This window comes from Terrapene carolina, unplaced genomic scaffold (genome assembly GCF_002925995.2).
Source record: "Terrapene carolina triunguis isolate 2854851 unplaced genomic scaffold, T_m_triunguis-2.0 Scaffold67, whole genome shotgun sequence".
NCBI lineage: Eukaryota > Metazoa > Chordata > Testudines > Emydidae > Terrapene > Terrapene triunguis.
Window position 1 is genome coordinate 18,305,773 of NW_020664418.1, and position 13,992 is coordinate 18,319,764.

General features: G+C 42.0%; 1 protein-coding gene across 7 annotated transcripts in view; it reads left to right on the forward strand.

Annotated features, from left to right (window-relative positions):
- HERC1 (HECT and RLD domain containing E3 ubiquitin protein ligase family member 1) overlaps nucleotides 1–10,379 on the forward strand; it is a 214,087-nt gene extending 203,708 nt beyond the window's left edge. For all 7 annotated transcript variants that reach the window (XM_026648236.2, XM_026648237.2, XM_026648242.2 and 4 more), the window contains exons 69-78: nucleotides 648–817; nucleotides 2,485–2,623; nucleotides 2,930–3,099; nucleotides 3,536–3,705; nucleotides 4,210–4,375; nucleotides 4,936–5,012; nucleotides 5,824–6,076; nucleotides 6,346–6,498; nucleotides 8,126–8,431; nucleotides 9,726–10,379. In XM_026648236.2, the coding sequence (XP_026504021.1) occupies nucleotides 648–817; nucleotides 2,485–2,623; nucleotides 2,930–3,099; nucleotides 3,536–3,705; nucleotides 4,210–4,375; nucleotides 4,936–5,012; nucleotides 5,824–6,076; nucleotides 6,346–6,498; nucleotides 8,126–8,431; nucleotides 9,726–9,911 (1,790 nt within the window). In that variant the 3' untranslated portion in view covers nucleotides 9,912–10,379. The remainder of the gene's footprint in view (nucleotides 1–647; nucleotides 818–2,484; nucleotides 2,624–2,929; nucleotides 3,100–3,535; nucleotides 3,706–4,209; nucleotides 4,376–4,935; nucleotides 5,013–5,823; nucleotides 6,077–6,345; nucleotides 6,499–8,125; nucleotides 8,432–9,725) is intronic.
- Nucleotides 10,380–13,992: the final 3,613 nt, after the last annotated feature.

Here is a 13,992-nt window from a genome sequence, read left to right on the forward strand (position 1 = left end):
AAGGAAGAATATTAGATATAAAATATATGAAATCATAATACAGTGTTACTCTACAGATTGTGCTAGAGTCTCATGTAAATGTGACCTTCTGAGGCAAATTACTTTTTGACACATTCTTAAAATCCAAATTAACAGTTGTGTATTTATTTTTCAAGGAAGACAAACTTAATATAAACACTAATCTCATTTACCTGTAATCTTTCAGATTTTTTTCCTGAATCTTGATTAAATTTGATATGAACAGAGGTATAGATTGTACCCATGTTCAATTACTGTCATTAACCATGCACTTACAGAGGCTGTGTAGAAATCTATAGAATTGAGGCTTCAAGTGAAATTAGTTGAATGTTTTTCATTTACTTCCTTGTGGACATCAACCTTAATCACAAAATAACTGTACAGTCTAGCACCAAAAGGTGTGATTGGCTGAATCAGGCTTAAAACACAAATAGCAGGAACTTCAGATCAGTACTGAGGGATACTGACAAAGCTTTTCAGGGAAATAAGTGCCCACTAGGTCTGTCTCTAGCCAATGCCATTAGTATCCACTTACATGAATACTGTCTCTCTCTCCCCATAATAAAATTAGCCCTTAGAAAGGACTGTGGTGTTTATGTACTACATGAGAATTTTTTGTGCAATTTTAGATCGGCTGATTGGCTTGCCTGAGGGCCGAGCTCGAAATCACAACAGACCACAGCAAGTTCCAGTGCTGTCAGGAATCTTCATTGAAGATATAGCTGTAGGAGCAGAGCATACACTAGCTTTATCATCATCTGGTGATGTGTATGCCTGGGGTAGCAACTCAGAAGGGCAGGTGTGTACAATATCATGTTTATTTCAGATGTTCATAAGAATAAGTACAGCTTCTTAGATGCACTTGGAATCTTTTAGTGAAGAGTAAGTAAAGAAAAATACGATGCAGTATTGGCACTTTTCCCCTCTCCCCCAAATTAAAAATCTTTATAATAAGAGATTATTGAAAACATGGTGAAAATGTCACACATTTTTTGAAACTTTTTTTACTAATTTCTCAAAATTTCATCTAATTTTTTAAACATAAAACGTTTACAACCAATTTGAAACTTGAAAACAAACTGTAAAAATTTAATCAATTTTTTTCCATTTGGAAAAATCTAAATTCCAACAAAAAATGTCAAATTTGAACATTTTGACCAGCTGTAGTTATTATCAGCGAGTTGTCATGGTCTGTTGCAATAGTTATTGGTCTGTTTTGGTCCATGACCCAAAAAATGTCCCATGACCCCATGGTACCTGTCAAACCATTGCAGATTCATGGATTGTTGGATTTGGGTTATGGGATGGCATTTTGACCATTTTGTGGGTTGCAGATTTAAGCAGGAGACTCGAAGTGTGTGCAACTGGTGTTCCGAGGATAGTGGAGGGATTGGTATGTCAGCATTGTTGGGGTGAGCAGGCTATTTTGAATTAATCCCTAAAGAAAAAGCCTTGGACTTTCTCTGTAGTGAAAGTATTGTATTTTTATGGCAGGGTAAACATTTGTTTGGTTTAAAAAAATATATAGTCTGTATTCTAAAAGACTGTTCGTTTTATATGTCCTCCACTGCAACGTCAATGATTTATAACTTTTATACGGTTATTTATATCTTTTGGTTTTAGAATATGAAATTCAAATGGGATTTAGTAGGAAAAACTAATATACAGGTCTGTCGCATCTTACGCGCATTTAACATGTGCGATTTCAACTTTACGCGGTCGGCCAAAAAAAAAAAAGAGAAAAACAACAATTTTAATACTATACCTGTAGTGCGGGCGATTTCGCCGCCATTGAACTCAATGGGGTTTTGGCTATACGCGGTTTTCGCTTTACGTGCTAACTGCGTAACGGAACCCCCGCGTAAGATGAGACAGATCTGTACGTAATAAATGTTTTTCTTTTATAGAGGATACATTTTAAAAGCCTATTGTGGGAATTTATATATTAGAACCAAAAAAACCCCCAACTTTAAATAGCAAACACAGAAATAATAAAACACAAATAATAATCATTATTAAACAGTCATTATGAGCCATTGAATCACAAAATATATATATATTTTTTTATTCTGCAAAACACCATGTACAAAGTTGGTCACAAATCATAAACCGTTAGTCAGTCTAAAAGCTATCAGGTATGTAGGTCACAATTATGTGGAATAGCTTATCCATTTTGTATTTAAATGTCATTTTATTCATTAAATGTGATTTAGCTGATGTAGGCAGCTATTTTCTTTAATCATAGGTGTAATATATTAAAGGAATATAGTTAGTAAATGCTATATCACGTTCTCTAGTAAAAGTTTTCTCTCCCAGCATATGCTGAGAGTGTCATCTTACCAGTTTTCATCTCCTATACCTTTTGAACTTCTGCTTAGAGAATTTTGCAAATAATAAAGCTAATTTTTGGTCCTATTAATAGAACCTCATGATGCATCCTTTTTTAAATCTGTTGTAAATTGCTAGCTTGGACTGGGCCATACCAACCATGTCAGAGAACCAACCTTAATAACTGTTCTACAAGGAAAGAATATTCGACAGATCTCAGCAGGACGTTGTCACAGTGCCGCCTGGACTGCCCCACCTGTCCCACCGAGAGCTCCAGGTGAAGAATAGATGATTGCTTGTATTATATTTTATTCGGCTTTTATGAGTTTTTAGTGCATATCCCTGTATACAGTATAATACAGAAAGAACCTATTAAAATTTGTATGCAGTGTTGTTGTAGCTGTGTCAGTCCCAGGATATTATTAGACAAGGTGGGTGAGGTAATATCTTTTCTTGTCTATTAAAATTTGTTTCACTATAGGCCCAAAACTGCTTCCACTGTAGCCCACAGGAATTTTGCCATTAGCTTAAAGAGGAGCAAGATCAGGCACTTTATGAAATAATTTCTTGTTTTCTGTGGTAGGTGTGTCAGTGCCTTTACAGCTTGGTTTACCTGATGCCATTCCACCACAGTATGGGGCACTGAAGGAAGTGAGCATTCATACAGTGAGAGCGAGACTCAGACTGCTGTACCATTTTTCAGACCTCATGTACTCTTCATGGAGATTACTTAATCTCAGCCCCAATAACCAGGTAAAACATTATTTTGAAATGAGTTAACAAATTTATTTTTGTGCCCTGTCACCAAAGTGTACTCCCCCAAAATCCAATTCTGGTAATAGTGCTCTCTTGTCTTTGTGTCTGTAGAATAAAAACTTGATTAAATCAATCTCTCCCAAAAATAGTTTAAATAAATTGTGATTTATGTGAATCTTGACATTTCAGTATCTTAATGTGATAAACCCATTAGCCTAACATCTATAATTGGTGAGAAACATTTTTGTAAGATTCTGGTAAGACTAAAATCCCTTTTTATGTAGTTCTTTTTGTATATTTTCATCAATTTCTGAACTATTATGAGGAAAGTTCAGGTAGTATTTAATTATGGAGATTCTTATTCCAGAAATATTGGAATTAATATGAATAAACTAAAGCATTTTATGTTTATGCATATGCTGTTGTATTACAGAACAGCACATCTCATTACAATGCTGGAACATGGGGAATAGTCCAAGGACAACTAAGACCATTATTGGCACCAAGAGTCTACACACTTCCCATGGTACGCTCCATTGGAAAAACCATGGTTCAGGGGAAAAACTACGGGCCTCAAATTACTGTAAAAAGAATATCGACCAGGTCAGTATTGGCTCCTTTGTGTTTGTGAAAGATTTGATGTCAAGCCCTAAGTCAACCCATACAGTGGGTTAATACATGGTATGGGGATGTGATTTCTAAAGCATGCTAATATATTGTGCATTCAGGGCCGGCTCTAGGCACCAGCATCCCAAGCATGTGCCTTTTCAAGGAGCGGCACTCTGGCTTTTTTTTTTTTTTTTTTTTTTGCTTGGTGCGTCAAAAATCCTGGGGCTGGCCCTGTGTGCGTTAATTGGTCTATGTAGACCCTGCTATACTGTACCAAAGGCTCTCTCTCATGCGCTTTCCATTAAAGTGAACTCTGGAGCTCTGAACTAGTGCGCACCACGAAGGGTCTGTTTGGACCAATTAACACACAACATTTTAGCGTGCTTTAGAAATCACCCCTGTAGTGCGCATTACCCTACTGTGTACACAAGCCTTTAGAGTATACAAAAGTGATCTTTCTGTGAATTACATTTTCTGTCACTTTCTTTTTCATTGAAGAGGTCGGAAATGTAAGCCTATTTTTGTACAAATAGCAAGACAAGTGGTAAAGCTGAATGCTTCAGACCTTCGCCTACCTTCCCGTGCCTGGAAAGTGAAATTGGTTGGAGAAGGGGCTGATGATGCAGGGGGGGTGTTTGATGACACTATTACAGAAATGTGCCAGGTATGACAAATATTTTAAATATCTCAAAGCACACGATTTGTTTTTCAATTCCTATGACCACTTCCTGTTGTGCAGCACTTTGGCCCAAATCTTCTCATCTGATTCCCAGCCTGTGTACTAGTGTGTGCACTGGTACCTGCATGAAGGAAAGAAATCTTTCTCCTTGGCCATGCCTTCGAGTGGCAGCAGTTCTGAGGCTACACTAGGGCCACCAGGCATCTTCCACAACGTGGGAGGAGGACAGCAGATCTTGCATAGCATGTTAACTCTTGATGGTGCCATTAAATGCTGTTACTATAGTATGTACATAGCTATTCTGTGCTAGCCTCAGAAATGCAGCAAAATCAATTTAAATAAAATACCATCACAAATCAGACACAGATTTCTGGTTCTTAGATTATTCTGTTATTTTCTTCTAGTTTTATCATGGTAAAAATATTTACCACGTGCTGATTTCCTAAAAAAAAATTCAAAATGCTTCTTCTGGCAAAATTATCATTAAGATAATACAGTGTGCTGAATTATAATGTTTAAGAAGTACTTTTCTTTTTATTTTTAAGGAACTTGAAACTGGTGTGGTAGACCTGCTTATTCCTTCCCCAAATGCTACCGCTGAAGTAGGCTACAATAGGGATAGGTAAGTTGGACAGCATTTCATCTTATTACAGGATATTAGCTGACAAAATGGAAGAAAAAACTTCCTGTAACAGCTGTTTTGCCAAATGTTGAGGCTTCTTGATTGCTTCATCCTGGGCACTCTTTTTTCTCACCCTTGTTATGTAGGGGTTATTTCAAGGTGAGGGAGGGGGCAAGGCCAGAGCATGATGCACCTGCAGGTAATGGTTCCCAAGGGGTAGCTCTAGCAGCTAGGTTTGCTGGAGCATAAATTAAAGCAACACTGAAGGTGCTCTAGCTCAGTTATTCTCAACCAGGGGTCCAGGTTTCGGGGTCCTCGAAGCAGGGCCAGCGTTAGACTCGCATGGGGCTAAAGCCTGGGTCCCTGAGCCCTACCACTCTGGCGCTGAAGCCAAAGCCTGAGCAACTTAGCTTTTCAGGAGCCCCTGTGGCATGGGGCCACAGGCAGTTACCCTTCTTGCTACCCCCTAACACTAGCCCTGGCTTTTATATGCAGAAACAAGTTGTTGTGGCACAGGTGGGCCGTGGAGTTCTTATATTATGCAGGGGGGCCTCAGAAAGAAAAAGGCTGAGCATCCCTGATCTAGCTTGTGGCTGGAGCCAGTTTGGCTCTGGCAACTTTCTGGATTTGGGAAGAGGGCAGAAAGATAACATCAATCTACCTATTCTCCCCTTCTCCAGATTTGCTGAATGCTGCTATGGTAAACTTGGGGATCTTGCCCTACATGTAGCTGTCTTTTAACTTGTAGCCATATGAAGAAGTGAGAGGTTGATTTTATTGAAGCCTTTACATTGTTTCTGTTTTCTTTTAGGTTTCTTTTTAACTCTTCAGCCTGTTTAGATGAACATCTGATGCAGTTTAAGTTCTTAGGCATTCTGATGGGCGTGGCGATTCGTACCAAGAAGCCTTTAGATCTTCATTTGGCCCCAATGGTTTGGAAGCAACTTTGTTGTATCCCACTTACTTTGGAAGATTTAGAGGAGGTGGACTTGCTGTATGTGCAGACCCTCAACAGCATTCTTCACATTGAAGACAGTGGGATTACTGAAGAGAATTTCCATGAGGTAAGCTATGGAAATATGCTTCCTCCCTTCTCCCCCACAAATCTTCTGAATCCAGTTGTTTTTATAGACTGATCTTAATTACAATGCACTAATTTAAAAAAAAAATTGAGGTGGCATTTATACTTTAAGGTAACAGACACCTCATAACTGCCTCAGATGGATATAATCTGATATTCATAGTTATTGCTAAGTGACTTATGGTAATTTTTAATTCAATACTTTACCCAAATATCTTATCCTGCACAATACTTTTTCTTTTCTGTTAATAGATGATTCCTCTAGATTCCTTTGTCGGACAAAGTGCTGATGGTAAAATGGTTCCCATAATTCCTGGTGGGAACAGTATCCCACTTACCTTTTCAAACAGGAAAGAATATGTGGAGAGGGCAATTGAGTACAGACTTCATGAAATTGACCGTCAGGTGAGAATCTCACTGAACTCTACCTATTTTGTTAATTGGATGGTGACCATCACAGTATGCCAAAAATAACAAAGATTTTGGTTTACACATTTATTGGATTTTTCCTCTGTGTTTTTTCAAATAATTTGCGAGTCATTTTTAAATTAAATCTGATTCACATATCGGCTGTTACCCAGCTGTCTAGAATGTCAAGAAAGACCACAAGAGTACTGAAAAACTGAGGACTTGCTTTATATTCATCAGAATTGCTCCATTGAGATCATTAAATTGACTGGGAAACAAAACGGGGATCACACAGAAAGCTGAGCACCTTTAACCCTGCATTTACAGTAGCACATAATCTGGCACATGTCATTGGGAAGCAATAATATTTGTTTAACTTATTAATGGATGGTGGCTATATTTTTACTTAATATTTACCTTACCTGCTTTTGAATAGTAACTGTAAACACTTTTTAATAAGTGGATTGAAAAAGTATGTAGTAATCTATGTAAATACCTTTGTATCATCAGCTGAAATGCTATTTTGTCACTTATACAGTAGCATTATGTAAATCAAATGGGAGCCTTGTATCTTAATACAGCAACATTACACTAGGGAACTAATTTTCCTCTTTCTCCAAAGATAGATGCACACAAGGTCACATGGCTGTTCCACTTTAGGGCAGTAGCCCTCTCAGTATTAACCCCAAGACCTTAAGTCTTTCAGATCAAAGATAGACCTTTTTTTTTTAAACATGGTTTCATTCCAGTCCTAGCAGTATGCTGACAACAAAGTTTTTGGTTTAGCAGATGCTCCTCTGTGTTGATAACTCTTCCACTTTTTTAGATGATTTTATTGAGGTCTTTTCTTAGCATGAAAGTACTATAAAATCATTTTGGTGAAAGATAATTCTCTGCAACAAGTCAACAATTTTTGAGGGGGAATATTATCCTTTGAAGGGAGCCATATGCATTACTACGTGGTTTTTTGTATTTAGGTGATGACTTAAACTGTACCCTTAACCCAGGGGTCAGCAACCTTTCAGAATTGGTGTGCCAGGTCTTCATTTATTCACTGTAATTTAAGGTTTCACGTGCCAATAATACATTTTACATTTACAGGGGCCAGCAGACAGAACCCCAGACTGGCAGCGAGCTGAGCCGCTCAGCCCACTCCCGGCCCGAGGTTCTGTCCGCTGGCCCCTGCCAGCTGGGGTCCCGGCTGCTGGCCCCGCTCAGTCCGTTGCCGGCCTGGGGTTCTGTCCATCCAGGTCAGCAGCGGGCTGAGCGGGGCCGACGGCCGGGACCCCGGCTGGCAAGGGGCTTATGGCCGGAACCCCAGACCAGCAACGGGCTGAGCGGGGCTGGCGGCCGGGACCCCGGCTGGCAGGGGGCCAGTGGACAGAACCCCAGACCAGTACCCCAGGGCAGCAGCAGAGCCCCCGAGGCCAGCAGCAGAGTACCACTGAAAATCAGCTTGTGTGCTGTCTTTGGCACGCGTGCCATAGGTTGCTGACCCCTGTCTTAGCCTGTTCATCCACATGTGTATTCATTCTCAAAGTCTTATCTTTGTATACGGATTGTGTGCTAAGGATCCGAAATAAGTGTAATGACTCTTTTAGTAACTATTCTTTTTGGGTTAAAGGTGGCTGCTGTGAGAGAAGGAATGTCTTGGATTGTTCCAGTTCCCTTGTTGTCTCTTCTGACGGCTAAGCAATTGGAACAGATGGTTTGTGGAATGCCAGAAATCTCAGTTGAGGTCCTGAAGAAAGTTGTGCGGTACAGAGAGGTTGATGAACAGCATCAGTTAGTTCAGTGGTTCTGGCACACCCTCGAAGAGTTTTCAAATGAGGAAAGAGTCCTTTTCATGAGGTTTGTGTCAGGAAGATCTCGATTGCCAGCAAACACTGCTGATATCTCTCAGCGATTCCAAATAATGAAGGTTGATAGGGTAAGATGCTATTTTCTTAATATGTTGTTCATTTCTGTCCACTTTAATCAATCCTTTGGCAAAAAGCGCTAAATTTCACTAACATTAAGCCCAGAGGCACTGTGCATTATGGAGTGGACTTCTGACTCCTAGAGCCATAGGATTTAATTATATAATAGTGCCTAACATTGCGTGAATTATATTGTAGTTCACTCAGCACTTTGAACATATAAAGTGTAAATGTAATTATTAGGTGGAGTTCAGGCTGGTGTCTAAACAACACAGTGTGAATTATTGCACCGTATTTAATCTACAGTAATTTCCTACTACAATACATTTTCTGATTTAGTATTTAAAGATAAAAAAAAAACCCAACCTTAATGAAGTCTTGTTCCGTCTCTATGACAGCGTTCTCAATATACTACATTATAGAATGACTTGGGAAAATGGAAAATAGAAATGAAGCTGCTGAAACTGTTGGCATGTCAATTGCCACCAAATATCACCCTCTTACCCATGTGGAAACCCACTAGGTTCAGACACTACCCCAAGAAATACAGTTGCAGCTCACTGGCTTCTAATGCATTGGTTGAAAACTGACTGCAGCTATTTCTTAAGATTTAGAACAAATTTAACTGTGTTTAAAGCTACCTTATGGCTATAGCTTCATGAAAATTAAGTATTCACGTTACAATTGGAACACTCCTCCGTATTATCATAATATGAAAAGAACCTTGAAAGGGATATTCATGATAATTTGAAAGCTAGATAGCAAGTAGAAACTGATAATATTTTGCTGCTCCTAATAATTAAGTTCTGCACTTTAAGAAGTTATTTTCTAAACAGAAATTGATCTTGTATTTAAAAGGTATTTTCTTTACTTTTTAATTTAGGATAATTGTAATATGTCTACCTGCATGCCTCCTGTAGTTTCAATTGGATACAAAATTTTTACTGCTTGGTCTAAATTATTATTTAATATATTGCAGTAGACAAACACCTGGAAGTTCCACTCTTAAAATAGATGCATGTCATTGGTGGTTGAAATCATTTATTGGGTGGATGGTAGTGGTGGTGTTTTAATTATTTTGAGCTGAAAAAATTTATAAAAATGTAAGATGGTACTAGTCTTGTCTTTTTGTTAAGAGGAATTCTTTACTGCTTGTTGGCTTGATTAATGAGAGCTTATTGTGGATGAGAGAGGGGTGCTTTTTTTTAAAGTTATTTTTTGGGCAGGGAAAAATACTGAATTTGCTACACCTTTTAATTTCCTTTGCAGTTTTAACCATGTCCTACTTTTTATCTGTTTCCACAGCCTTATGACAGCTTGCCTACCTCACAGACTTGTTTCTTTCAACTGAGGCTTCCACCGTACTCCAGTCAACTAATCATGGCAGAGCGTTTGCGGTATGCAATCAATAATTGCAGGTCTATAGATATGGACAATTACATGCTCTCGCGCAATGTGGACAATGCAGAGGGCTCGGACACAGATTATTAACTTTCTGTGAACAAAATCATCTTCCTTTTATTACAAATAGTGCCCTAAGTCCAATTCAATGTTGACACAATTTTATGGTAACCATAGATGTTTTAGAAGCATAAACAGACATTAATAAGCAGTGGCCACATTTTAGTTACTCAAAATGTAACAACAAATTAGATGTTTTTATTTTTTGGTGATTGTTTAAAAAAAAAGGGCAAAAAACCCCCAAAAAGTGCAGTCAGTAAGTTTTTTCCATATTTTGGTCACTTTTGATAATTTTGCATGGAGCCATTTTGGTGCATTTTTTGTTGGGAATGGTACATTTGTAAGCCCTCCCAGTGAACATGAAGAGTTGTACATTGTGTATAATTGTTCATTAGCAAGGACAGTTTTACATGAATAGTCCTATATTTATTTTGTTTTAATTTGAATTGCCTGTGCAGGGTTCCTTATGCGGAGAAAATAAAGCAAATACAAGAATGAGTGGGGGTTTTTGTTTGTGTGTTTTCAACTGTTTACAGGGTTTATTCAGCATTTATAAATTTAGACTTTTAAACTTCTCAATTAGCAAATCTGCTAGGATGTTTGAAACAGTGTCAGATAGCTTATTTGCAGATGAATAGCCATTGTATATATGGTTACTATGCATTGCATGTTGAACAGTATACCAGCATTTTAATAACATTGCACCATTGACTTACATCTTGTCCATATACAGTTTTGTCAACAAAAGTCAGCTTTTGTCGACAAAAGACAGGAGGTGTACACACTGAAGTGCTCCTCTGTCCGATACAACTCCCCTGCTATACTGACATAATAAAGTCACCTCCACAAGTGGCATAGAGCTTTTTGCGACATAGTTAGAGTGACACAGCGTCAGTGTAGACACCTCACTTGGTTATGTTGCCCTAATTGGCTTCCAGGAGGTGTCTCATGATGCTTATCATGACTGCTCTGGTCAGCAGTTTGAACTCTGCTGCCCTGAAGGTACACAGGTATGCACCCCTCTCCCCTTTTAAAGCCCAGGAATTTTTGAAATTCCTCTTCCTGTTGCTCAGCATGCACAGTTCACACAGCCTGTTCCCAGCTGATCACGCCAGCTTTACGCAGCAGACACGCTCCTGCGTGGAGCACACCGGAGCTGTTGGATCTGCTAAATATATGGGGAGAGGAGGCTCTGCAGTTGCACCTTCGCACCAGCCGTAGGAATTTTGATACCTACGAGCTGATTGCTAGTGGCATGCAGAAGAAGAGGCATGGAAGGGACATGCAGCAGTGTCATGCTAAAATCAAGAGGCTGAGGCAAGCATATCAGAAGGCAAAGGAGGCCAACCGTTGCTTTGGTGTGGTGCCAAAAACATGCCGCTTCTATAAGGAGCTGCATGCCATCCTTGGCGGCAACCCCACCTCCACCGCCAAGAGCCCCATCGATACTTCTGGGGGACTGGAGGCAGCGGCCACCGGACTCAACCCCAATGAGGAAGTGCTGGAGAGGATGTGGAGCTGGATGACGATGGGGAGTACATTGCTGGGTCGTCTGGTGATGCAATGAGTCAGGACCTCATTACCACTCCTGAGGGGTCTAGCCAGTCCCAGCACTCCAGCTCCGGTAAGTGCTCATTTTGCTTTGATACTACATGGTAAGAGGAGATTGAGTTCTCATGCACTTTATTATGTGGTAGAGGAGGGATAAGGGACAGAAATTAACAACAGAGCCTGTCCATCTACGCAGTGGGGCCACAGCAGAAAAGTTTGTTAATGTACACGGGGATGTCTCTGGAATCCTCCATAACGATCTCTAGGAAACTTTTCTGTAGGTATTCTGCAATCCTCTGCCGAAGGTTCCTTGGGAGAGCTGCCTTGTTTCTTCCTCCACTGTAGGAAACGTTGCTGCACCACCTGGCAATTATTTCTGCAGGGACCAGAGCGGCACACAGGCGAGCAGCATATGGAGCTGGTCTGAAGCCACATGCATGCAGGAGATGCTCCCTTGCATCCTGCGTTACCTTTAGGAGTGAGATGTTGGATTCGATTACCCTAGCTTATGGAAAAGGGTACCAATATTCAGAATAAGCTCCCTAGCCACTTATAGTAACCACCCTTTGTCCCTTCTTCCCCTTTGCCCCTTGCCCACCCCCACCCCCAGCGAACTCACCATAATTGGGACTCTCAGCAACCTGTGTGCTAGCCCAGGGACAGTGAGAGAGGTGTGTATAACTTTTGTGATTCATGACTCTGAGCGCACTCATTGTTTCTTTGCCTTCTGCAGATGTGCCCTTGAGAACATACTCCTCCACACCAGCAGTGCACCTCCATCAGATAAGGGGGCAACCCAGGAGGAGTAAGGAGGATATGTTTTGCGAAGTATTGCAGTCAACAGATGCAGCACGTAGCGAAACAAGAGTGTGGAGGGCAACAATTAATGAAAGCCTGAGGCTGGATAGCCAGGAAAAGACACAGGTACAGAAGCAGATGATAAAACTCCTGGAGGACCAGACAGATGTTGACGTCTATCATTGGCCTGCAATCAGAACAAATCGGTGCCCAACTCCCCTTCCAGCCACTACAGAACTCCAGTCCATGCCCTCCCCAAACTCCTGTGCCACATTCATCACATGTTCTTCATCCCTAACAGTACCCCGGGCACTCCACGCCTAGGGACTGGTTTTCCAATGAAAACTGGAATTGCACCCAGCTGTGAGAGCCCTAACCGTGAGACTGTTCCTCATTTTCATGTTCCTTTTGTCCAAAGTTTGTTTTACCCCATTATTAAACCTGAGTCTTTGTTTGTGACATACGTACATCGCTCAGTGCTAACACTGAAACACAGTGACTATAGGTGGGAATATTCGCTCCTTGCAATTAAAACGCTCATGAAGCAAGCATAACAGGGCATGGCAGGAAGCAGAGCTATCCTTACCCATACGCAAACTACGCAGCTGCATAGGGCACCAGGAAATGTGGGGCACCAAATTGCCCCAAATTTCCTGCTGCGTGCTGCTCCAGCGGCCAGCCCGATCCCCCGGATGGCTGAGCCGGCCAGGAAAGCTGCCCCTGCCCCACCCCCACTCCACCCCTTCTCCATAGCCCCCGCCCCTGCCCCGCCCCTGCTCTGCCCCAGCCCCGCCCACACTCCATCCCTTCCCCAAAACCTCGGCCCCCACTCCACCCCTTCCCCTGAGCTATGTCCTGGGGGACTGCAGCAGGGGTCGGGCGCACCCTGCACTCACTGGGCGGCGGGAAGTCAACTCACGCGGCCCCAACCCATTCTTGCTCCACTGGTGAGTGCTGCGGGGTGGTTGCCCCCTGCGCCCCAAGTCCCAAGGCTGGGAGCCAGGGGAGCAGAGCGGGCTGGGTCACTCCACTTTCTGCCGCCCCATGAGTGTGGGGTCGGACCCCCCCGCAATCACCGGATGGCAGGAAGTGGAGCAACCTGGCCCCAACCCGCTCCGCTCCGCTGGCTCATGCTGGGGGGCGCTTCCCCCAAAGCCCGCTCCTGCCCCCCACAGACCTTGCCCCCCCTCCCCCGTGGAGGCCTGGGTCCAGCCTCCTCCCTCACCCCCGCAGGGGGGCTGCATAGGGCACCACAATATCTAGGGATGGCCCTGGCAGGAAGTAAACATTGCCTTCCCGAATGCATCACGTACAGACATGTTACTGGGAATCATTGTCAAAATGCTCATTCAAAGCCTCCCTGATTCGAATAGCGTCCCACTGTGCCCCTCTAGTTGCCCTTGTATCTGGCTGTTCAAAATCAGCAGCCAACCAATCAGCCTCAGCGGCCCACCCCTGGAGAAACGTTTCCCCCTTTGATTCACAAATATTATAGAGAGTACAGCATGCTGCAATGACCATCAGAATATCTTCCTCACTGAGGTCTAACTGGCCAAAAAGACAGCTGCCTTGGTGTTGTCTGGGTTCCCAGTGTAAGGCTTCATGAGCCACGGGAGCAAGGGGTATGTGTGGTCTCCAAGGATCACTATGGGCATTTGTACATCCCCCATTGGAATCTTCTGGTCTGGAAAAAGTCCCAGCATGCAGCTTTCTATATAGTCCAGTGTTCCGAAAGATTTGTGCATCATGCACCTTCCCTGAC